Raw genomic sequence first — 26,837 nt, forward strand, 5'->3', positions numbered from 1 at the left:
GGTGTCTGTCTGAGGAGCTGTGGCTGAATGCACTTTGTGCAGATGCAGTTATCAGGAGACACGAGGTCTCCCAGAGTTCCCACATCTCACACAAGGAACATACCTCTCACTCTGGACCCATTCTCAACGCACTAACTGTACCAACAGAAAAAAAACTTACTGGGATCTTACTAAGAACCCCCACCTGGCTTGCTCAAGCCTGTTGGTGTCGAAGCCTGTTGAGTCGATGCCGGACCACTTGAACAATGGCCTCTCTGCTTACTCTTCCTTTATTTTAATTGGCTCAAATAAGACTCTCTCCCGATGAGACTTGCAGTTTTCAAATGGCTCCTGTCCTGCAAGATGTCACACTCTCAATTGCTAGTTCAAGTAATGACTCACTCCTGACGAGAGTTGTAATATACTGGTGGAGTTCTCATTTGTTCGGTATTTCATTTAAATACATAATTTGTTGCATGGCTAAATGGTAGATTGTTTTTTTAAATACCTTTTTAACTAGTTCCATGAAACTTTGGCTATTTGGGTCAAAATGTACTGGTCCCAATGTGTCCCAATTAACTGGAATCACTATCATGTTATTGCCTTAATGGGAATGTTTCAAATGAGGGGATATAGTTATGAAAATTGGCCCGGTCATTTAAAATTGAGCTATGTATAAACTTCTTGTGGAAGTTCCTGTGGGATTCTCTGCCTTGCTAGTTGGTGGAAGCCTGCTCATTGTTGTACTTCAATTCCTTCCTCTCCCAGTCCCCTCTCGCCTCCCTTTTCCATCCCCAGTTCATGAGCAGGGTAGTGGGTTCCTTCATGATGGTCACCCAGCTGCAAAAGTAAATGTAAAAATACCTTTGCAAGAAAATAACGCAATTTTCTCCCTGCTTTGTAGAGATCTCATGGACCAGAACCATGGGATCCATTTCTGTACTTTTTAGGCCTGTAGTTAAGTTCTGCAAGGAATTATTCTGAATGTATATCCTAACTTCTTTGTTTTTCTTGTTCTCTTCCCCAGCAGATTGGTAGATCCAGTGGCTCACTTCCCCTGGCTAGAGAACTGTTGCCATTCCACCATGTCACACAGTTCGCAGTCCAACGATCTGCTTAACCAGGACTGGTTCAAACAACTCTTTGAATTAACACAGTGAGTATCTGCAGTATTATTAGAAAAGCTTACAAGTATTGGATATTATTGCATGTTGTAATATTTTATGACCTGTACACAAAGGACAGGTTACACCTGAACCCAAGGAGGACCAATATCCTTGCAGACATGTTTGGTAGAGCTAGTGGGAAAGGTTTAAATTAATTTGGCAGGGTGATGGGAACCAGAGTCATAGGCTGAGGATGGGGCAATTGGTGTACAACTAGATGCAGTGTGTGAGATTGACAGGAAGGACAGGCAGATGGGGCAAAATTGCAGTCAATTGGATGAGCTGAAATGTAACATGGAGGCAAAATTGAAAAGGGTGATGAATACAGGACTGAAACTGTTGTATTTGAATGCATGCAGTATGTAGAATAGGGTCGATGATCTCGTAGCGCAGTTGGAGATTGGCAGGTATGACGTTGTGAGCATTAAAGAAGATCATAGTTGGGAGTTTAACATTCACGGCTACACCTTTATCAAAAGGACAGGCAGGTAGGTAGAAGGGATGGCGCGGCTGTAGTGGTAAAAAGTGAAATCAAATACAGTACTTAGAAAGAGGTGACATAGGATCGGAAGGGGTAGAATACTTGGGGTGGAGCTAAGAAACTGCAAGGGTGAAAACACGCTGAAGGGATTTATGTACAGACCTCTGAACAGTAGCCAGGATGTGGGCTACAAATGACAATGGCGGAGAGAAAACCCAGAGGTGCGAGTACACATCACTACGGAGACAAGACACAAGACACGGTAGACAGGGTGAACTTGAGAAGCTTGCCTTCCTCAGTGAGGGTTGTTGTGAACAGGAACTGGGATATCATGTTGCAACTGTCAAAGACATTGGTCAGGCTGCAGATAGACGGTGGCGTTTGGCGTATTTGTTTTCATTAGTGAGTGCATTGATTGTAGGAGTTGTGACTTCAGGTTGCAAATGTAAACAACTGCGTCAGGCTTCACTTGAAATACTGTGTGCAAGTGCAGCTCTGGTCATCTGAGTGTGTACACAGTTCTGGTCACCTGCCTGCGTACGCAGTTTATGGTATCCTGCATGTGTACGCAGTTCTGGTATCCTGTGTGTGTGTGTGTGTGTACACAGTTCTGGTATCCTGTATGTGTGTACAGATTTCTAGTCACATGCATGCGTAAGTAGTTCTGGTATCCTGTGTGCATACAATTCTGGTATCCTTGTGCGTACCCAGTTCTGGTATGCTCTGTGTATGCGTGCACGCGCGCAGTTCTGGTATCCTGTGTGTGCATATGCAATTCTGGTATCCTTAGTATGTACACTGTTTCTAGTATCGTGCGTTTGTATGTAGTTCTGGTATCCTGCGTGTGTACAGTTCTGCTATCCTGTGTGCGTATTCAGTTCTGGTATCTTGTATGTATGTGTACACAATTCTATTATCCTGTGTGTGTGTGTGTACAGTTCTGGTATCCTTAGTGGGTACACTGTTCTAGTATCGTGTGTGTGTGTGTGTGTGTGTGTGTGTGTGTGTGTGTGTGTGTGTGTGTATACACAGGTCTGGTACCCTTTGTGCATAAGCAGTTCTGGTATCCTTAGTAGGTACACTGTTCTGGTATCTTGCGTTCGTATGTAGTTCTGGTATCCTGTGTGTGTGTGTGTGTGTATGTATATATACATGCAGGTCTGGTACCCTGTGTGCGTATGCAGTTCTGGTATCCTGTGTGTGTATGTGTGTGTACGCAGTTCTATTATCCTCTGTGTGTGTGTGTGTGTGTGTGTGTACACAGTTCTTTTATCCTGTGTGTGTGTGTGTGTGTGTGTGTGTGTGTATATATACACGCAGGTCTGGTACCCTGTGTGCGTATGCAGTTCTGGTATCCTGTGTGTGTGTGTGTGTGTGTACACAGTTCTTTTATCCTGTGTGTGTGTGTGTGTGTATATATATATACACGCAGGTCTGGTACCCTGTGTGCGTATGCAGTTCTGGTATCCTGTGTGTGTGTGTGTGTGTGTGTGTGTGTGCGCACGCGCGCAATTCTGGTATCCTGTGTGTGTGTGTATATGCAGTCTGGTCACCTGTGTGCATGTGCAGTTCTGATGACCTGCATGTGTACGTCGTTCTGGTATCCTGTGTGTGCGTTGGACAATGAGACCATAAGACATAGTAGCAGATTAGGCTATTCAACCCATCAAATCTGCTCTGTCATTCCATCGTGGCTGATTTATTCTCCTGCCTTCTCCCTGTAACCTTTGACACCCTTTCTAATCAAGAACCTACCAACTCCACTTTAACCGTAAGACCATAAGACATAGGAGCACAATTTGGCCATTTGGCCCATCGAGACTGCTCCGCTATTTCATCATGGCTGATCCGTTTATCCTGTCAGCCCCAATCTCCTGCCTTCTCCCCGTATCCCTTCATGCCCAGATTAATCAAGAATCTATCAACCTCTACCTTAAATATACCCAATGACTTGGCCTCCACAGCTGCCTGTGGCAACGAATTCCACAGATCCAACACTCCCTGGCTGAACATCTCCATTCTAAATTGACGTTCCTCTATTCTGAGGCTGTGTCCTCTGGTTCTAGATTCCCCCATTATAGGAAACATCCTGTCCCCATCCACTCTATCTAAGCCTTTCAGTTGATAGGTTTCAGTTAGATATCCTCTCTCCCCCACCCCCCCCATTCTTCTGAATTCTAGTGAGTACAGGCCCAGAGCCACCAAATGCTACTCATATGTTAACCCTTTCATTCCCAGAATGAGGTTGATCTCCATCGCAAATGCTACTCGTTATTCTAGCACTGTTATTTTTTGGTTCAATTGGCTTTACCCCAATTGAAAACTGTCATTCTTGCTTTATCTCTATCTGCTAAATCTAACTGAATTATCATCAGTTTTTTTGTGATGTGGTTTCCACTTAGACATTAATATGATTTAAGGTCCTCAGTCGCTTTTAGTTAGAGACCTACATTTTATCTGTGCTCATTAAATTATGTTAAAATAACAAGTCCTGTTAAAATGTGTAATTACTGGTTGAAGTTTGTCGAGGATAAAAGTGAAAATTCCTTCCTTAGGTGTACAGTGGATTCCAGTTAACTGAGCCGTCAGGGCAATTGGGGCAGCCGCTTATTTAGGACAATTCTTAAAGAACAAAGATTAATTGAGAAAATTGCCAGATTCCTTTAATATATTTGGGATGCTATGCCACTTAATTGGGGCAGGAGGCTTGCCAGTTTCTAACTAGTATCAGTCATGTATAGCCGTCAGACAATCCACCATGCTTAGAGTGAACAATTTTAAAATAGCGTCAATTGCGCGTGTTTGTGCCCAAAAAGCAGTGACTTGTGTCACTAATAGTTGGCGAGAAATAAGCAGTAAGACAATTCAGAACTGTTTTGCTCACTGCAGTTTCAAGCATTCAGGTTTGGAGATGCCAGAAATGGCCGAGAGTGAAAATGAAACATTTTCACAACATCATCAATTTTTTTTTAGAAACTGTGAAGGATTTGAAGGAATTGATAATCATCTTGAATGTTACAATGAAAGTGAAGATTGGGAGGATGCGATCTAAGTTCCAGATAAATTTATTATCTAAGTACATATATGCCACCATATAGAGCCCTGAGATTCATTTTCTTGTACTCAGTAAATCCAAGAAACATAAAGGAGAAACTGCGCACATAATGAACAAACAGCCAGGCGACAAACTGTGCAAGTACTGTACAAAAAGATAAAAATGAAAATGCTAATAGATAGATAGACATACTTTATTGAATCTGAGGGAAATTGGGTTTCGTTGCAGTTGCACCAACCAAGAATAGACTATAAATATAGCGATATAAAACCATAAATAAATAATAATATGTAAATTATGCCAGATGGAAATAAGTCCAGGACCAGCCTATTGGCTCAGGGTGTCTGACTCTCCAAGGGAGGAGTTGTAAAGTTTGATGGCCACAGGCAGCAATGACTTCCTATGATGCTCTGTGTTGCATCTCGGTGGAATGAGTCTCTGGCTGAATGTACTCCTGTGCCCACCCAGTACATTATGTAGTGGATGGGAGACATTGTCCAAGATGGCATGCAACTTGGACAGCATCCTCTTTTCAGACACCACCGTCCTTAATAATAAATAAATAAGGAATAAATGTGAAGAGCATGAGATGAAAGCAAACCCTTGTGAACAGTCTGTTATGGGGAGAGTGACGTTAACCCCTATGATTCAAGAGACGAATGGCTGAGGGGTAATAACTGTTCTTGAAGCTGGTGGTGTGGGTCCTGAGGCTCCTCTACCTTCTTGATGGCAGCAGGAAACTGAAGTGATAGGGCTGAGGATGAGGTACTTGGTTTACAAACAAAGGCAATCTGTAATAGGAATCCAAGCAAGGAGAGGCTGATAACAGGGCAAAATTGCAGTCAACAGGATGAGTTGCAATGTAAAAGGTGGCAAAGTCGAAAGTTATGAACACAGGACTGAAGGTGTTATAGTTGAATGCAGACAGTATACAGAATAAGAAAGATGAACTTGTAGCCGAGTTACAGATTGGCGTGTGTGATGTAGGCATGGCTGAAAGAACGCTATAGCTGGAAGCTTAATGTTCAAGAACACACATTGTTTTGAAAGGAGAGGCAGGTAGGCAGAGGGGGTGGCATTGTTCTGTTGGTAACATTGAAAGAATTGTCACAGGATCTGAAGGTGTAAGGTAAAAAGATCCTGATGGGAGTTACATACAGACCTCCAAACTGTAGCAAAGATAGGAACATTTGGTCCATTGAGTCTGCTACACCACTTCAGCCCTGAAGAGATTGCGGAGGGATTAGTAACGATCTGTCACGAATCAATGGCATGGTTCCGGAGGACTGGAAAATTGCAAATGCCACTCCATACTTCTGGAAGGGAGAGAGGTGGAAGAAAGGAAATTACAGGTCAGTTAGTCTGACTTCAGTGGTTGGGAAGATTTTTGAGTTGATTGTTAAGGGCGTGGCGTTGGGATACATGGAGGCACGTGATAAAATAGGCAAAAGTCAGCATGGTTTACTTAAGGGAAAAACTTGACTGACAAATCAGTTGGAAGTCTTTGAAGAAAAAACAAGCAGGATAGACAAAGGAGAATTGGTTGATATGTGTACTTGGATTTTCAGAAGGCCTTTGACAAAGTGCCACACATGAAGCTGCTTAACAAGTTACGAGCCCATGGTGCTACAAGAAAGATTCTAGCATGGATAAAGCAGTGGCTGATGGCAGGAGGCAAAGAGTGGGAATAAAGGGAGCCTTTTCTGATTGGCTGCTGGTGACTAGTTGTGTTCTACAGGGGGAGATGCAAAGGGACTTGGGAGTCCTCATATAGGATTCCCTAAAGATTAATTTACAGGTTGAATCAGTTGTGAGGAAAGCAAATGCAATGTCAGCACTCATTGGAGAGGAGTAGAATTTAAAAGCAAGGATGTAATGTTCAAGCTCTATAAGGCACTAGGGAGGCCTCACTTGCAGTATAGTGAGCCATTCTTGGGGCACTTATCTAAGTACTTACATTGGAGAGTGTTCAAAGTAGGTTCTCAAAGATGATTTCAGGATTGAAAGACTTAACATATGAGGAGTGTTTGTGGCTCTGAGCCTGTACTCACTGCAATTCAGAAGAATGAGAGGGGATCGCATTGAAACCTATCAAATATTGAAAGGCCTGTGTAGAGTAGATTTGGAGAGGATGTTTCCTATGGTGGAGGAGTCTAAGACTAGAGGACACAGCCTCAGAGTAAGAGGGATGTTCATTTAGAATGGAGATGAAGAGGAATACCTTTGCCTTGAGAGTGATGAATCTGTGTAATTTGTTGCCACAAGTGGCTGTGGAGGCCAAGTCATTGAGTATATTTAATGCAGAGGTCGATAGGTTCTTGATTAGTCAAGGTATGAAGGCAGACCGGGAGAAGGTGGGAGATTGAGGCTCAGAGAGAAATGGATCAGCCATGATGAAATGGCAGAGCAGACTCAATGGGCCAAAGAGCCTAATTCTATTCCTATGCCTTATGGTCTAAGACAACATGGCCTGGATGGTGGGGTCCTGTATGATGGATGCTGGTTTCCTGCAAAAGCACTTTTTGTAGATGTCCTCCGTGATGGTCAGTGGTGGAGCTCTGTGGGATGTACTCAGTGGTGGAGAGGGCTTTATCTGTGATGGACTGTACCTTATCCACTACTTTTTATAGGATTTTCTGTTCAAGGACATTGGTATTTCCATATCAGGCTGTGATGTTACCAGTCAACAAACTCTCCTCCATACATCCATAGAAATTTGTAGATACCATTCTGAATCTTCACAAACTTCTAAGGAAGCAGAGGCACTGCTGTGCTTTCTTTGTATTTGCAGTAATGTACTGGGCCCCGGACAGATCCTCTGAAATGATAACACTGAGGAATTTAAAGTTGCTGACCCTCTCCACCTCTGATTCCCTGATGAGGACTGGCTTGTGGACCTCCAGTTTCCTCCTCCTGAGGTCAATAATCAGCTCCTTGGTCTTGCTGACATTAGGTAAGAGGTTATTGTTGTGACTCCACTCAGCCAGATTTTCAGTCTCCTTCCTATATGTTGATTCGTCACCACCTTTGATTCAGCCTGTGACAGTGGTGTTGTCAGCAAACTTAAATATGGCATTGGAGCTGTGCTTAGCCTCACAGTCAGAAGTGTAAAGTGAATGGAGCAGGGAGTGGAGCACACAGCCTGTGGTGCACCTGTGCTGATGGAAATTGTAAATGAGATGTTGTCAAGCTGACTGGGACCGGCAGGGGAGGAAATCAAAGATCCAAATGCACAGAGAGTTATTGAGGCCAACATGTTGAAGTTTATTGATTAATTTTGATGGGGTGATAGTATTGATTGCTGAGCTGTAGTCAATAAAGAGCATCCTGATCTTTGCTGTTCAGATGTTCCAGGATTGAGTGAATAACCAAAGACTGTGGATCTCATCGTTCATCCAGGGCTGCTGGTTAGGGAAGGCTGAATGATTTTGTGGGGACACACTCGTCTGTGATTGTTTTTATAAAATTCATGACAACCATGGTATATTTGTTCAGATCCTCTGAGTCCTTAAACACGGCCCAGTCCATGGATTCGAAACAGTCCCGTAGCCACTCTTCTTCCTCACGCAGCCACCTCTTTGTTATCCTTATCTCTGTAGCCTTGCTGTTTAGCCTCTGCCTTTTTGCAGGTAGGAGGACAGCCAGGTGATCGGATTTCCCAAAACATGGTCTGGGCATGGTATAGTAGGCAGAGTTTATTATAGTATAGCTGTGTTTGAGTGTGTTGGGATCCTGGGGGCTGCAGTTTACATGCTGACGATAATGAGGCAGAGAATTCTTCAAACAAGCCTGATTGAAGTCCCTGACTATCATTTGAAATGCGTTGGGGTGGACTGTTTCTTGTTTGCTGATGATGGCACTCAGTACCTTGAGTGCCTGTTGAACATAGGTCTTTGGCAGTACGTAAGCTGCGGTTAGGATCATGGAGAACTCTCTTGATAAGTATTGTGTAATGGTCGGCACAACTGTTAGATGTTCCAGGTCTGGGGAAGACAAATACAACAAAACTGCCACGTCCAAGCACCACAAAGCGTTTATGGTGAAGTACAGAACACCCACCATCCCACCTTTTGCTTTCTCTGAATCAGCAGTTGGGTTTATCCTGTGTACTGGGAAGCCTTTGGATTTTATCGACAAATCTGGCATGTCTGGTGTGAGCCAGTTCTCAGTAAAACACAGAACACATCAATTCCTCATTTCCCTCCAATTCTGCAATCTTGCCCTTAGGTCCTCAATCTTGTTCTCCAGCGACTCTACATTTGCAATCAAGATGCTAGGTAGAGGGAGATTCATTCCTCTGCATCTGGCTTGGAGTCTTCCTCTCCCCCCTCTCTTCCGACCATGGCGATGTACCTTTGTTCGTTAATGGTGGACAAAACACATGCAGCTTAAGGCAAGGTCTGCACACTATTGTAGATTTCAAAGCTAAATGCAATGGTGCTTCCAACATCGCTGCCTCTCTCCCAGATGAACTAAACCATTTTTACGCTTGATTCAATGTTGCCAACACTGAGCTCCCGAGGAGAGCACCCGAAGTAACCTGCACCTTGGACATCTCTGAGGCTGAAGTACACAGGTGTTTCCAATGAGTGGACAGTCACAAGGGTGTAGCACCGGACGGCATCCCAGGGCACAGCACAACTGCCAGGTGTGCTTACAGACATTTTCAGTCTCTGCCTCTCCCAGTGTAGATTGGCCTCTTGCTTCAAAACATCCATCATTGTTCCTGAGACTAAAAAGACCAAGGTAACATGTCTGAACTACTGGCATCCTGTCACACTCACCTCAATAATAAGCAAATGCTTTGAGAGGCTGGTCAAGGATTACATCTGCAGCTTGCTGCCATTAACACTGAACCCACTACAACTTGCCTACCGACACAACTGAGTGACAGATGACGCAATGACCACTGCTCTACACACCATCCTTACGCATCTGGAGAAAAGGGATGCTTATGTGAGAATGCTGTTCTTGGACTACAGTTCAGCATTCAACACCATAATTCCCTCCAGGCTTGACAAGAAGCTCAGAGACCTCGGCCTTCACCAAGGACCTTGGTTTTGTGTAGCTGGATCCTGGACTTCCTGTCAGGTTGCCAGCTGGTGGTAAGAGTGGGCTCCCTCACCTTTGCCCCTCTGACCCTCAACACAGGTGCCCCTCAGGGCTGTGTCCTAAGCCCCCTCCTTTACTCCCTCTATACCCATGACTGTGTCACCACCCACAGCTCCAATCTGCTAATTAAATTTGCCAATGATACTACATTGATTGGCCTTATCTCAAGTAATAATGAGGCAGCCTACAGAGAAGTCATCACCCTGACACAGTGGTGTCAATAAACAACCTCTCCCTCAATGTCGCAAAAACAAAGGAGCTGGTTGTGGATTACAGGAGGAATGGAGGCAGGCTAACCCCTATAGTCATCAATGGATCTGGGGTTGAGAAAGTGAACAGTTTTAAGTTCCTCAGCATACACATCACCGAGGATCTCACGTGGTCTGTACAAACCGGCTCTGTGGTGAGAAAAGCACAACAGCGCCTCTTTCACCTCAGACGGTTGAAGAAGTTTGTCATGAGTCCCCAAATCCTAAGGACTTTCTACAGGGGCACAATTGAGAGCATCCTGACTGGCTGCATCACTGCCTGGCATGGGAACTGTACTTCTCTCGATCACAGGACTCTGCAGAGAGTGGTGCGGACAGCCCAGTGCATCTGTAGTTGTGAACTTCCCACTATTCAGAACATTTACATAGACAGATGTGTAAAAAGGGCCCCATTGAGTCACCCCAACCACAAACTGTTCCAGCTGCTACCATCCAGGAAACGGTACCGCAGCATAAAAGCCAGGACCAACAGGCTCCAGGACAGTTTCTTCCACCAAGCCATCAGACTGATTAACTCACACTGATACAATTGTATTTCTATGCTATATTGACTGTCCTGTTGTACATACTATTTATTACAAATTACTATAAATCGCACATTGCACGTTTAGACGGAAACATAACAGAGATTTTTACTCCTCGTGTATATGAAGGATGTAAGTAATAAAGTCAATTCAATTCAATATGTGCCTGTGTGCTTGAGAGTTATGTCCACTGAGCTTGATCAAATCAAATACAATGCATTTCACCAATACAATTGTATTAGCAACTAATATACAGTTTTGTAGTATTGTAGTGGTATTCATAGTGTTTGTCAGAAAGAACTACAATCTACAAGTAAGTAATCAGGGAGGAGGCAAGGGGAGTGACAACAGACAGAACCAAAAGTCTTTGTTGTTGCCATGTGGTGGCAAGAATGGAGGTGGCCATTTTGAGAGACTGCTCTTGCAGCTGCCTTGGTGAATTGATTCTTGCCCCAGGGTAACTTAATCAGAGCAGTTGAACATGCATACATGGAGTTTCTGCTAACGATTTGGTAAACCTGGGATCATTCTCTGATAAGAAGCTGTTTATTATACAGACATCCCACCTCTCCCGGAAGTTCCAGGAGTCTCCCATATATTGAAATGATGCCCGGAAATTATATACAAAAAAATCGATTTTTTTGAGAGGGAGAGCGAGTCTCCTGATGGGTTGCTTTTTGTGCTAAGTAGACCTATCAGTTTTCTCTGTGGGCAGGCTTTACAATCAACCTCAAAATAATGGATTAGTATAGCTAACGTTATTTAAACTAGCTGGCTAGCTGCTAAGGAGCTACTCTATTGATGTCCTATGTGATGAGGCCAAACTCCCTGTAGAGTTACTTAAAGTTGTTATAGAATAAACATGATAATATAATATAATATAATCTAAGTACATATTTTAATGTCACATTTTCTGCATATACCCAACTTGGTTTACAGACATACACCCTTGGAGGTTGACCGGGGTGGGGGGGGGTGAGGAGGATATAGGGTTGCGAGGAGCGGGGGTGTTACCTCCCTGAAATGAGTTTTTGCAGGGTGGGATGTCTGATTATATAAAATGGCAGGTTTGCAGAAAGAACAGCCCGTGATCAGGTTTTCTGGGCCCAGTATTTGGGTGACCTGGGTAGACTAGTTTCAACCATTCTGAGTTGGGAAAAAAAAACAAAGAAAATCACCTCAGACATGAGGCTCAAGGAAAGGCCATAAAGAAATACTGATCGTAGCTGAGGGCCACATCCAATGAGAATGTGACACAGGTCAGTCAGATTGATCTTGAGCCAACAAAATTGAAACATCAGAGATTGGTCTGATCAGGAAAAGTATAAAAATGCAGTGTTTTGGGAGCATAGGCAACGACAACTTTCCAGAGACCAACTATCACAGATGTGGAGGACCCCATGTTGGACGTGTGGGGATTAGATTGGAATCACAAGGAACACCTGGCTGGCATAGACTCTTCTTCCTGGGTATTACCTTTTCATACTTTGACTGTTTATGGAGGGTTATTGGAACCTAGTAGGTGTGCACACAGGTATACAATTGTGAAAATTAACACGCTTGTGAACTGAGTCAATAAAGGTACTTGTCAGTAAATACAGATCCTCTCTGTGCCTCACTGGTCATTGTTATTGAGAGAAACAAAAAGAAGGCTGCGGATGCTGGAAATCCAAGCAACTTACACAAAATGCTGGAGGAACACAGCAGGTCAGGCAGCATCTGTGGATACAGTCGACGTTTCGGGCTGAGACCCTTCAGCAGGACAAATTGGGGGATTATTGAGACTTGTTATTGAGGGATAATCCTTGTAATAGTAGGGTTCTAATTTGTTTTGTATTTCAGTTCAATACATAATTTGTTACGCCTTTTTTAAATACCTTTTTAACTGTTTTTGTGAAACTTAGGCTAAATGAAACAGCTGCTTAATTGGGCCAAAATGTACTGGCCCCAGTGTATCCCAGTTAATCAAAATTCAGTGCATTGCTCAATTTTGTGCCCACAATTGAGAGTTCATTTTGTTCTGTGTTTTCATCGTCCTTCCCTGCCAATCTTCATATCTGACACCTGGCAGGGAATAGATCACATATATATTGTAACTGCTCTGTGCTGTAGTATTAAAAATTAGTCTCACCTCTTTTCTCTGAACTTGATTCCTTGCACACTGTTTTGTTGGGTCTGCCACTCTCTGATGGATTTGGGATCAGGGCTGGAAGTTCCCAGTTGGATCTGTGGCAGGTTGAGATTGGTTAGGAATGCCGTGATGTTGCGCTTGACTCACAATGAAACCTGTGATCATAACTACCATGTTTCTTCACAATTCGTACAATCCCTGAATTTCCAGATGTTCTGTGCATGTTTGACTCAGTGTGAACACAGTTCCCTCATTTCAAAGCTCTTTTTATTCCCCAGCAGAAGTAATTTTTTAAAAAAATCTAAACAAGTCAGGGAAATTAGTATTTCAGAATCAGGATCAAGATCATGATCATACCACAGGCATATGTCATGAAATTTGTGGTTTTGTAGCAGCTGTGTATTGCAATACATAATAATAAAATAACTATAAATTACAATAATAAAAAAATGTATATGGTAGTGTACATGGGTTCATTGTCCTTTCAGAAATCTGATGGCAGGTAGGAAGAAGCTGTTCCTGAAATGTTGAGAATGTGTCTTCAGGCTCCTGTACCTTCTCCTTGATGGTAGCAATGAGAAGAGGGCATGTCCTGGGTGGTGGGGGTCCTTAGTGATGCATGCCCCCTTTCCATCTGTTACTCTGCCTCTTGCCCAACGTTGCTGAATAGGTTTCAATAGGTTACACATGTTATAGCTCCCTGAAAGTGGCTATGCAGATTAACTGGGTGGTTAAGAAGGCATATGACATACTTGTCTTTATTAGGAGAGACATTGAGGTCAAAAGTCAGAAGGTTATGTTGTAGGTTCTATAAAGGCCACATCTGGAGTATTGGATACAGTTCTGGTTGTCGAGGCTTTGGAGAGGGTACTGAAGAGGTTTACCAGGATACTGTCTGGATTAGAGGGCTTGTGCTATTATGAGAGGGCGGACAAACTTGGGTTGTTTTGTCTGGAGTGGGAGAGGCTGAGGGAGGATCTGATACAGGTTTATAAGACTATGAGAGGCATAGACAGAGTGGACAGACAGTATCCTTTTCCCAGGGTTGAAATATCTCATACCAGAGGGCATATATTTAAGGTGAGAAGGGATAATTTCAAAGGAGATGTGAAGGGCAATTTTTTATACAGAGTTTGGTGGGTGTCTGGAATGTGCTGCCTGGAGTGATGGTAGAGGCAGATACATTAGAGACTTATGAGAGACATTTAGATGGGCACATTAATGTGAAGGAAATGAAAGGATATGGACATTGAATAGGCAGAGGAATTAGTTTAGTTGCCCATTTGATTACTGATTTAATCGGTTCAGCATAATGTTATGCTTTACTGTTCTTCATTCTAACGCCATTGCCCTGGCCTATTGAATTAGTGGCCAGATCTTCATCGTGTCCTCATGTATTACACTGGAATAATCTGACTGAATTGCAACGAGTACTGGATTATTACTGTAGGCATTGGCAAATAAACCTCAGAATAAGAGGCTCGGTACTCGGAATCCTTGGCAGTTTTCCATTTTGTCTACTTTCTTATGTCGGAATGCTGTTTCTGAATTTCAGTTTGGTATTCAGCACTATGGTCCTTGGTGAAAAAACTCCTACTCCTCAGTCTAATTACACCACTGCGTAACTAGGTATTGGACTTCCTAACCAACAGACTTCAGATAGACAGGATGCACAACCACTCTCCCTCTTCATCATCCTCAACACGGTGCTCTTCAGGGCACCCTGATCATGGACTGTCTGTCCCACTCTGATCAGGGAGGAGGCTATGTAGCATCCACACTAAGACCACCAGACTCAAAAATAGTTGGTTCCCTGAGTAATAAGGCTGATCAACACCTGCACCCGCTAACCCATCCCTCCACACCCTCAACCTCCACTAATTTATCATTTCCTGTCAGTCACCTTATGTAGAACCATAGAAACCATAGAAACTACAGCACAGAAACAGGCCCTTTGGCCCTTCTTGGCTGTGCCGAACCATTTTCTGCCTAGTCCCACTGACCGCCACACGGACCATATCCCTCCATACACCTCCCATCCATGTATCTGTCCAATTTATTCTTAAATGTTAAAAAAGAACCCGCATTTACCACCTCGTCTGGCAGCTCATTCCATACTCCCACCACTCTCTGTGTGAAGAAGCCCCCTCTAATGTTCCCTTTAAACTTTTCCCCCCTCACCCTAAACCAATGTCCTCTGGTTTTTTTCTCCCCTTGCCTCAGTGGAAAAAGCCTGCTTGCATTCACTCTATCTATACCCATCATAATTTTATATACCTCTATCAAATCTCCCCTCATTCTTCTACGCTCCAGGGAATAAAGTCCTAACCTATTCAACCTTTCTCTGTAACTGAGTTTCTCAAGTCCCGGCAACATCCTTGTAAACCTTCTCTGCACTCTTTCAACCTTATTTATATCCTTCCTGTAATTTGGTGACCAAAACTGAACACAATACTCCAGATTCGGCCTCACCAATGCCTTATACAAACTCATCATAACATTCCAGCTCTTATACTCAATACTTTGATTAATAAAGGCCAATGTACCAAAAGCTCTCTTTACGACCCTATCTACCTGTGACGCCACTTTTAGGGAATTTTGTATCTGTATTCCCAGATCCCTCTGTTCCACTGCACTCCTCAGTGCCTTACCATTAACCCTGTACAGACATTCCTGTGCCTAGCATCACTTTATGGACATACAATCAATCTATGTTTATGAGCTATCTTATGTATTTATATTCATTGTGTTTTTTAAATTATGTTCTTTATCTTATTTGTGCTGCATCGGATCCGGAGTAACAGTTATTTGTTTAGTGTTGTGGAAATGACATTAAATAATCTTGAGCAATCTTAATGTCCTTAACAATCTTTATTAAGATTGTTATTAACAATCTTAATAGAGCAATCTATTATAGTGGCTATCTCGACCCCTCTCTCCCCACCCCCCACCCCCCAACTCCTGCAGAATTGTCTGAAGGACCTTCACCTCTTCACTTGAACAGAGAACCCACCAGTCCTGCTCAGCCCTCAGCCCTCAGCCCTCAGTCGCTCAGCTAAACTCCTTCAACTCCACTTACTCTCTCCAGATCACCGACGTAATTCCGGGGAACACACACAAAATGCTTTTCCATTGATGCTATCTGACCTGCTGAGTTCCTCCAGCATTTTGATTGTGTTGCTCTGATTTCCAGCATCTGCAGATTTTCTCTTGCTTGTGACTGTAACTCCAGGGAGGGGTTAAAGTGTTCCTAACATCTTAAGGCTCTTGAGCCTCTACCCTGATGGTTGTAGTAAGAAGAGGGCTTGTCCTGGGTGGGAGGGAAGGGTCCTTAATTATGGATGCCACCTTTTAGAGGCATCGACACTTGAAGATATCCTTGATAGTGGAGAGGATAGGACCAGAGGGTACAGAATCAGAATAACAAGGGCATCCCTTTAAGAACAGAGATGAGGAGGAATTTCTTTTGCCAGAGGGTGGTAAATCTGTGGAATTCATTGGCACAGATGGCTGTGGAGGACGCCATTTTAAAGCGAGGTTAGTAGGTTCTTGGTTAGTCAGGACATCAAAGGTTACAGGAGAATGGGGTTGAGAGGGATAATAAATTAGTCACGATGGAACGGTGGAGCAGGCTCGATGGGCCAAATGGCCTAATTCAGCTACTTTGTCTTATGGTCTTATACCTGAATTTTTGGTGGGTTTGTGGAACGCACTCTGTTCAAATTCTATTCAGATCACTCATTTGCCATCTTTCTCAGTACTTCAGTCACTGTAATGACTGTGTTCCTACACTGGTGTATGTTATGACTGTGATCAAAGACACCAGAGAGGCACTGGTGATATAGAAGTCTCATTATCACACCAAGCAGGTATTCTTGTGTAGACACTCATGGTAGAGTCTCGCAAATGCAAAAGGACATCACATTTTTTATATCTTTAAGATCAACGGTAACAGCAAGTGATTCAATACAATCTCAATCGTTACAATGACATTGTTTACTTCAATATTTTGAGATGACAAATTTGAGGTACGTATTTCCAGTGGAAACACATGGATGGAGCGGTATTGAGTGCTGTGGTTGGGTAGGTAGATGGATGGAGGGGTTATTGAGTGCTGTGGTTGGGTAGGTAGATGGATGGAGGGGTTATTGAGTGCTGTGGTTGGGTAGGTAGATGGATGGAGGGGTATTGAGTGCTGTGGTTGGATAGGTAGATGGATGGAGGGGTTATTGAGTGCTGTGGTTGGGTAGGTAGATGGATGGAGGGGTTATTGAGTGCTGTGGTTGGGTAGGTAGATGGATGGAGGGGTATTGAGTGCTGTGGTTGGATAGGTAGATGGATGGAGGGGTTATTGAGTGTTGTGGTTGGGTAGGTAGAAGGATGGAGGGGTATTGAGTTGTATGGTTGATGGCAATAGGCAGAATAACAGCTTGGCTCAGACTAGGTGAGACGGAGGGTCAGTGCTCTATGACTCTGACACTGTGACTTGATAATGTACCGCAGAACAATTTTACAGCACAGTTGTTGTGTAATTGTATGAAAAGTGATAGAACCATACAATAACACAAGAGATTGTGCAGACGCTGGAAACCCAGAGCAACGCACACACAATGAAGGAGTAACTCTGCAGGTCAGGCAGCATCTGTGGAAGGAATAAGCAGTCGATATTTTGGGTGGAGACCTTTCTTCAGCATCCGTACAAATGTAAAGCAAGAAGTGTAACTCTCGCTTCGGCTAGCAGCTTAATGCAGGGGGTGATAAGCCCCAGCCCGGCCAAACTTAAGAAATCTTGTTTGGGTGGATGCTGCGAGATGTGTCCCCTGTTACAAATGAGTACCCCGGAATAACAAACAATACACAATGTGTGATTAAACCATTAAGCTTTATAATTGATGAACGCAGCAGTCCAGGCAGCAACTTTGATGTGTGAAGCTTTATAATTCTTACTTTGACTATATGGTTAGTAAAGAAACGATAAAAGGAAAAAAAGGGCCCAATCTTATTGCGCAATTTTGGAGTTCACAAATACGGCCATTCATCCACCATCGACCTCCTCTGATCGTCACTGCCCTTCGGATTCTCACTCCAAGTCCACCCCGTCCGGCGGTCTACCAACTCTCTCCATTCGCGTCTTCTCTCCTCATCTCTCCCTGGCTAAAAGACCGCGAGAAAACTCTCTTCCAGCTCACAAGCAAGAACAACAGCATTCCTAACCCCATTATTCTGGGAATAATGCGGAAGGTGCAGGATCAGTTTGTTCCAAAGAAGAAGAAAGATCCTAAGGGGAGTAAGGGGAGGCTGTGGCTGACAAGGGAAGTAATGGACAGTATAAAAATAAAAGAGAAGAAGTATAACATAGCAAAGACGAGTGGGAAGTCGGAAACTTTTAAAGAGCAACAGAAAGTATCTAAAAAGGCAATACGCGGAGAAAAAATGAGGTACGAAGGTAAACTAGCCAAGAATATAAAGGAGGATAGTAAAAGATTCTTTAGGTATGTGAAAAGGAAAAAAATAATTAAGACCAAAATTGGGCCCTTGAAGACAGAAGCGGGTGAATTTATTATGGGGAACAAGGAAATGGCAGCCGAGTTGAACAGGTACTTTGGATCTGTCTTCACTAGGGAAGACACAAACAATCTTCCAGATGTAATAGTGGCCAAAAGACCTAGGGTAATGGATGAATTGAAGGAAATTTATATTAGGCAGGAAATAGTGTTGGATAGACTGTTAGGTCTGAAGGCTGATAAGTCTCCGGGACCTGATGGTCTGCATCCCAGGGTACTTAAGGAGGTGGCTGTAGAAATCGTGGACGCATTGATAATCATTTTCCAATGTTCTATAGATTCAGGATCAGTTCCTGTGGATTGGAGGGTGGCTAATGTTGTCCCTCTCTTCAAGAAGGGAGGAAGAGAGAAAACAGGGAATTATAGACTGGTTAGCCTGACGTCGGTGGTGGGAAAGATGCTGGAGTCAATTATAAAAGATGAAATTACGACACATCTGGATAGTAGTAACAGGATTGGTCCTAGTCAGCATGGATTTACGAAGGGGAAATTGTGCTTGACTAATCTTCTGGAATTTTTTGAGGATGTAACTATGAAAATGGACAAGGGAGAGCCAGTAGATGTAGTGTACCTGGACTTTCAGAAAGCCTTTGATAAAGTCCCACATAGGAGATTAGTGGGCAAAATTAGGGCACATGGTATTGGGGGCAGAGTACTGACATGGATTGAAAATTGGCTGGCTGACAGAAAACAAAGAGTAGCGATTTGAGGGTCCCTTTCGGAATGGCAGGCGATGACCAGTGGGGTACCGCAGGGTTCAGTGCTGGGACCGCAGCTGTTTACAATATATATTAATGATTTAGATGAGGGAATTAAAAGTAACATTAGCAAATTTGTCGATGACACAAAGCTGGGTGGCAGTGTGAAATGTGAGGAGGATGTTATGAGAATGCAGGGTGACTTGGACAGGCTGGGTGAGTGGGCAGATGCATGGCAGATGCAGTTTAATGTGGTTAAATGTGAGGTTATCCACTTTGGTGGTAAGAACGGGAAGGCAGATTATTATCTAAATGGAGTCAAGTTAGGAAGAGGGGAAGCACAACGAGATCTAGGTGTTCTTGTACATCAGTCACTGAAAGCAAACATGCAAGTACAGCAGGCAGTGAAGAAAGCTAATGGCATGCTGGCCTTCATAACAAGGGGAATTAAGTATAAGAGCAAAGAGGTCCTTCTGCAGCTGTACAGGGCCCTGGTGAGACCACACCTGGAGTATTGTGTGCAGTTTTGGTCTCCAAATTTGAGGAAGGACATTCTTGCTATTGAGGGAGTGCAGCGTAGGTTCACAAGGTTAATTCCCGGGATGGCGGGACTGTCATATGTTGAGAGATTGGAGCGACTGGGCTTGTATACTCTGGAATTTAGAAGGCTGAGAGGGGATCTTATTGAAACATATAAGATTATTAAGGGATTGGACATGCTGCAGGCAGGAAGCATGTTCCCGCTGATGGGTGAGTCCAGAACCAGAGGCCACAGTTTAAGAATTAGGGGTAGGCTATTTAGAACGGAGTTGAGGAAAAACTTTTTCACCCAGAGAGTGGTGGATATATGGAATGCTCTGCCCCAGAAGGCTGTGGAGGCCAAGTCTCTGGATGCTTTCAAAAAAGAGATGGATAGAGCTCTTAAAGATAGTGGAATCAAAGGTTATGGGGATAAGGCAGGAACTGGATACTGATAGTGGATGATCAGCCATGATCACACTGAATGGCGGTGCTGGCTCGAAGGGCCGAATGGCCAACTCCTGCACCTATTGTCTATCATCTCTAGTCATAACACAAACATTGCTGCGACAGAGAAAGCATTACATTATCAGTGAAACCCTACAGCATGTTACACAAGCAAAAGAGTGTCCTTGCGTATTAGATTTGAGGAAGGTGAGCTGGTGGTGAGGAAGGCAAAAACAATGTTAGTGTTCATTTTGAGAAGACTAGAACATAAATGCAAGTGTGTAATGCTGAGGCTTTGTAAAGCATTGGTCAGACCTCTCTTGGAGTATTGTGAGCAGTTTGGGTCCCTTATCTGAGAAAGAGTGTACTGCTGTTGGAGAGGGTCCAGAGAAGATTCACACAAACTATTCTAGGAAATGAAAGGGTTAATGTCTGAGGAGCGGTTGTCGGCCTGTACTCACTGGAGTTGAGAAGAATGAGAGGCCTAGATAAAGCGGATATGGAGAGGGTGTTTCCTATATTGGGTGAGTCTAGGACCAGAGGGCACAGCATCAGAATATAAAGATGTCCCATTAGAACTTACATGAGGAATTTGACTTAGCATTGTCAAGGACAATGTCTCTGATTTGTCCCATTATCTCTTTGACCTCCTCTCATCAGTCAGGAGTATAGCAGTATAAAAAACAAGGTAATAGGCCGTGAGACTTCTGAGCAGCCTGCTCCTACCCAGTGCACACTACTTGTGACAGCACCACTAACAGTAATGCTGTGTATATTTTACTATATGTTGCAGAGACACTTTATGTCAACTTGTACTTCTGCAGAATTTAAAAAATCTGGTATAATATTCTATTTGATGTATGTGGTACATGTACCATGTTTTGCACCTCAGTTTCTGAGGAATGTTGTTTCATTTTGCTGAATGCACTACATGTGTACGGTTGAATGTACACTTCAATTTCAATTTCTTTAGCCAGAGAGTGGTGAATCTGTGGAATTCATTGCCACAGACGGCTGTGGAGGCCAAATCATTGGGTATGTTTAAAACAAAAGTTGGTAGATTTTTGCTTCGTCAGGGCATCAAAGGTATACAGGCAGAAGGCAGAAGAATGGGGTTGAGAGGGATAATAAATCAGCCATGATGGAATGGGGGATCAGTCTCAGTGGGCAAATGGCCTGATTCTACCCCTATGTCTTATGGTTTTATAGTTGGTTTCCCCAGTGCTTTTTTGGTTGATATTAAGGACAATGAGTTGGAGATGTAAGCCACAATTTCTGAGTTCAAAGCTTGTCAGTTTAATTGCAGTGGGTTCTGGAGAGAGCATAGAAGATACAGTTTAGTGTAGAGTGATGAGAGGTGAAACTTTTCAGTGGGAGCAACGAGAGTGAAAACAGGTTAAAAAGGTTTGTAAACAGATGTATTTGTGGCATCCGTCATGAGGGACCCCCATCGCCCAGCACATGTCCTCTTCTCATTGCTACCATCAGGGAGGAGGCACAGGAGCCTGAAGACACACACTCAATGTTTCAGGAACAGCTTCTTCCCTTCTGCCATCAGATTCCTGAATGAACAAAGAACCCACGAACACTATCTCACCGTGTTTTTTGTGATCTTTTTGCATTACATACTTAATTTAATTTTTATCTATTTTTGTAATTTATAGTTTTTAAATATTACAGAAAACTCTAGATCTAGATTCGAAAGAACTCCGCCTAATCAGAAATCTGTACTGGGAACAAACTGCCGCTGTAAGAATAGATGGAGAAGTCAGTCAGTTTATGAAAATCAAGAGAGGCGTTAGACAAGGGTGTGTTTTCTCCCCTGATTTAGTTAATGTGTATAGTGAAACAATATTACAAAAAATAAGAGACATCTTGGGAATCAAAGTTGTCGGTGAAAACATCAATAATTTCAGATATGCAGATGACACTGTGTTAATTGCAAGTACAGAGGAAGAACTACAAAACTTAATTGATATAATTGTTGAAGAAAGTGCAAAAATGGGTTTATCTATCAATTGCAAAAAGACAGAATGTATGGTGATATCCAAAAAGAAGGAGAACCCTATCTGTAGGCTGAGAATAAATGGGGAAGACATAAAACAAGTACAGAACTTTTGCTACTTAGATGCAAATCAATTAATGAAAACAAGAAGCGAATTTTATATACATAGTGACAAAGTTGGTAAACTGTTGGCTAATCAGTTGAAGACTAACTATACTAAATTTCAAATTAATCAGATTTATAATCAAAAAGATCAACTGATATTTGATCAAACTGAGATTAATCAATCCTTTTTTGACTTTTATTCCTCCTTATATCAATCAGAGTTTCCACGAGATTCTAAACATGTGTATGACTTTTTAGATAATCTAGATTTCCCTAAGATTTCACACGATATATGTTCTATGTTAGACACTTCCTTTACCACTGATGAGATTAAGAATGTTATTTTTTTATGAACCCGGGGAAAGCTCCTGGTCCTGATGGGTTTACCGCGGAATTTTATAAATTTTTTGCATCCTCATTAATCCCTTGGTTATTCAGGATTCTGGAGGCCTCATTAAAACTTGGTAAACTTCCCGAATCCTTTCATAGAGCATCGATCTCTTTAATATTAAAGAAGGATACTGCTCAATGTGCATCTTATAGACCAATATCCTTATTAAATGTTGACTCTAAAATTTTTTCTAAATTATTAGCAAACAGATTAGAAAAAGCACTTCCTTATATTATCTCGGAAGACCAAACGGGTTTTATTAAAAGTTGTTACTCTTTTTATAATATTCGTACACTGTTAAACATTGTCTATACCCCGTCACAAAATGATCCTGAGTGCGTCATTTCCCTAGACGCTGAAAAAGCCTTCGACAGGATTGAATGGCCTTACTTATTTAAGGTGCTTGAAATGTTTAATTTTAGATCGAAATTTATATCCTGGATCAAATTGTTATATCATTCTCCTATGGCCTCAGTTTGTACTAACTCTTTAAATTTACTTTTTTTCCCTCTTTTTCGAGGTACCAGACAAGGTTGTCCTCTTAGTCCTTTATTATTTGATATTGCATTAGAACCTCTTGCAATTGCTATTCGAGAATCTCCTAATATTATTGGTATAACTCGTGGTTTAAAGTCTCATAAAGTATCACTTTATGCTGATGACTTACTTTTATATATTTCTAATCCTCAAAAACCTATTCCTGCAGCTTTAGATTTATTAGCACAATTTAGTCTTTTTTCAGGTTATAAGTTAAAATCTTAGTACTTTTCCTGATTAATAAGCAAATTCCCTTATATCAGAACCTCCCGTTTAAATTGGTTAATAATCATTTTTCATATCTTGGGATTAAAATTACCTGTAAACATAAGGATTTATTTAAGACTAATTTTCTACCCTTAATTGATCACATTACATAACTTTCATTTAAATGGTCTCCACTTTATTTAATTATGATTGGTTGTATTAATGCTGTTAAGATGTTTATTCTGCCAAATTTTTATATGTATTTCAGGCACTACCGATTTTTGTTCCAAAATCCTTTTTTGACAAAGTTGACTCTAAAATTTCTTCATTTATTTGGCAAAATAAAAACCCGAGACTGGGTAGAATACATCTACAGAAAGCTAAGAGAGATGGAGGTTTGGCATTACCTAACTTTAGATTTTATTATTGGACAATTAATATTCGACACATGAAATTTTGGTTACTTGACCAAGATGCACTATCCATTCCTAAATGGGTGATATTGGAATTACAATCTGCTCAAGGTTATGTACTTGGCTCTATATTAGGTTCTTCTCTTCCTTTCAGTTTGAAACGCCATAAACAGGTTTGTAACCCGATAGTTAAATATACCTTACGTATTTGGTTTCAATTCCGAAGATTTTTCGATCTTAATCAATTTGGGCTTGCGATTCCTATTTTAGGTAACATATTCTTTCCCCACTCTTCTACGGACCGCGCCTTTCAAATTTGGAAGACTAATGGTATATCACGGTTTTTGGATTTATTTTTAGATGGCTCTCTTATGTCTTTGAACAATTATCTAACAAATATAACTTACCAAGAATACATTTTTTTCGATATCTCCAAGTTAGAAATTTCCTAAGTACCATACTTTCTTCCTTTCCGATGTTACCCCCTACATATATTTTAGATACTATAATTAACCTTAACCCATGTCAGAAAGGTGTAATGGCTATTATTTGTAATATAGAAACATAGAAACATAGAAACATAGAAAATAGGTGCAGGAGTAGGCCATTCGGCCCTTCGAGCCTGCACCGCCATTTATTATGATCATGGCTGATCATCCAACTCAGAACCCAGCCTTCCCTCCATACCCCCTGACCCCTGTAGCCACAAGGGCCATATCTAACTCCCTCTTAAACATAGCCAATGAACTGGCCTCAACAGTTTGCTGTGGCAGAGAATTCCACAGATTCACCACTCTCTGTGTGAAGAAGTTTTTCCTAATCTCGGTCCTAAAAGGCTTCCCCTCTATCCTCAAACTGTGACCCCTCGTTCTGGACCTCCCCAACATCGGGAACAATCTTCCCGCATCTAGCCTGTCCAATCCCTTTAGGATCTTATACGTTTCAATCAGATCCCCCCTCAATCTTCTAAATTCCAACGAGTACAAGCCCAGTTCATCCAGTCTTTCTTCATATGAAAGACCTGCCATCCCAGGAATCAATCTGGTGAACCTTCTTTGTACTCCCTCTATGGCAAAGATGTCTTTCCTCAGATTAGGGGACCAAAACTGCACACAATACTCCAGGTGTGGTCTCACCAAGGCCTTGTACAACTGCAGTAGTACCTCCCTGCTCCTGTACTCGAATCCTCTCGCTATAAATGCCAGCATACCATTCACCTTTTTCACCGCCTGCTGTACCTGCATGCCCACTTTCAATGACTGGTGTATAATGACACCCAGGTCTCGTTGCACCACCCCTTTTCCTAATCGGCCACCATTCAGATAATAATCTGTTTTCCTATTTTTGCCACCAAAGTGGATAACTTCACATTTATCCACATTAAATTGCATCTGCCATGAGTTTGCCCACTCACCCAACCTATCCGTCACCCTGCATCCTCTTAGCATCCTCCTCACTGCTAACACTGCCACCCAGCTTCGTGTCATCCGCAAACTTGGAGATGCTGCATTTAATTCCCTCATTCAAGTCATTAATATATATTGTAAACAACTGGGGTCCCAGCACTGAGCCTTGCGGTACCCCAGTAGTCACCGCCTGCCATTCTGTAAAGGTCCCGTTTATTCCCACTCTTTGCTTCCTGTCTGCTAACCAATTCTCCACCCACACCAATACCTTACCCCCAATACTATGTGCTTTAAGTTTGCACACTAATCTCCTGTGTGGGACCTTGTCAAAAGCCTTTTGAAAATCCAAATATACCACATCCACTGGTTCTCCCCTATCCACTCTACTAGTTACATCCTCAAAAAATTCTATGAGATTCGTCAGACATGATTTTCCTTTCACAAATCCATGCTGACTTTGTCCGATCATTTCACCGCTTTCCAAATGTGCTGTTATCACATCCTTGATAACTGACTCCAGCAGTTTCCCCACCACCGACGTTAGGCTAACCGGCCTATAATTCCCCGGTTTCTCTCTCCCTCCTTTTTTAAAAAGTGGGGTTACATTAGCCACCCTCCAATCCTCAGGAACTAGTCCAGAATCTAACGAGTTTTGAAAAATTATCACTAATGCATCCACTATTTCTTGGGCTACTTCCTTAAGCACTCTGGGATGCAGACCATCTGGCCCTGGGGATTTATCTGCCTTCAATCCCTTCAATTTACCTAACACCACTTCCCTACTAACATGTATTTCACTCAGTTCCTCCATCTCACTGGACCCTCTGTCCCTTACTATTTCTGGAAGATTATTTATGTCCTCCTTAGTGAAGACAGAACCAAAGTAATTATTCAATTGGTCTGCCATGTCCTTGCTCCCCATAATCAATTCACCTGTTTCTGTCTGCAGGGCACCTACATTTGTCTTTATCAGTCTTTTCCTTTTTACATATCTATAAAAGCTTTTACAGTCCGTTTTTATGTTCTCTGCCAGTTTTCTCTCATAATCTTTTTTCCCCTTCCTAATTAAGCCCTTTGTCCTCCTCTGCTGAACTCTGAATTTCTCCCAGTCCTCAGGTGAGCCACTTTCTCTGGATAATTTGTATGCTACTTCTTTGGAATTGATACTATCATGAAACTTAGGAAAGATCCATTCGATAAGATAAGGTCAGATTGGGAAAAGGAATTGGGCTTTACTATCTTGGCGGATGACTGGGCGCATATTTTACAACTAGTCAATACTTCCTCTATCTGTTCCAAACATTCCCTAATTCAATTTAAACTTGTTCATAGAGCACATATGTCTAAAGATACTCGTTTTTATCCTCATATTAACCCTCTTTGTGACAGATGTCATGGGGAGATAGCCTCCTTAACTCATATGTTTTGGTCCTGTCCCTACTTTGGAAACTTTTTGGAAAGGCATTTTTAATATTATCTCAAAGGTATTGAATATAGATATTTCTCCCCATCCTATTACTGCTATCTTTGGATTACCTAAAATTTCCAGTAATCTTTCCCCTTCAGCCCGTAGAATGATTGCATTTCTTACTTTAATGGCGAAAAGATGTGTTTTACAACATTGGAAGGAGATTGATGCCCCAACTGCGTTCTTTTGGTTTTCTCAGACGATACTATGTTTAAATTTGGAGAAAATCAGAAGTAATCTTTATGATACTTAAGTTAAATTTGAATAGACTTGGAGACCTTTTATTCAACATTTTAATTTAATGTAATTTTTTTTCTCTTTGCCCATATTTACATTCCCTTCTTGCTTTTTAACTGTTTT

The 26,837-nt window shown here is 42.2% G+C and overlaps 1 protein-coding gene across 5 annotated transcripts in view; it reads left to right on the forward strand.

Annotated features, from left to right (window-relative positions):
• Positions 1–26,837, forward strand: part of tp63 (tumor protein p63) — a 444,822-nt gene that overhangs the window by 148,985 nt on the left and 269,000 nt on the right. For all 5 annotated transcript variants that reach the window (XM_063045240.1, XM_063045241.1, XM_063045242.1 and 2 more), the window contains exon 2: positions 1,007–1,135. In XM_063045240.1, the coding sequence (XP_062901310.1) occupies positions 1,007–1,135 (129 nt within the window). The remainder of the gene's footprint in view (positions 1–1,006; positions 1,136–26,837) is intronic.

The sequence above is a fragment of the Mobula hypostoma genome, chromosome 4 (genome assembly GCF_963921235.1).
Source record: "Mobula hypostoma chromosome 4, sMobHyp1.1, whole genome shotgun sequence".
In the NCBI taxonomy this organism is placed as follows: Eukaryota; Metazoa; Chordata; class Chondrichthyes; order Myliobatiformes; family Myliobatidae; genus Mobula; species Mobula hypostoma.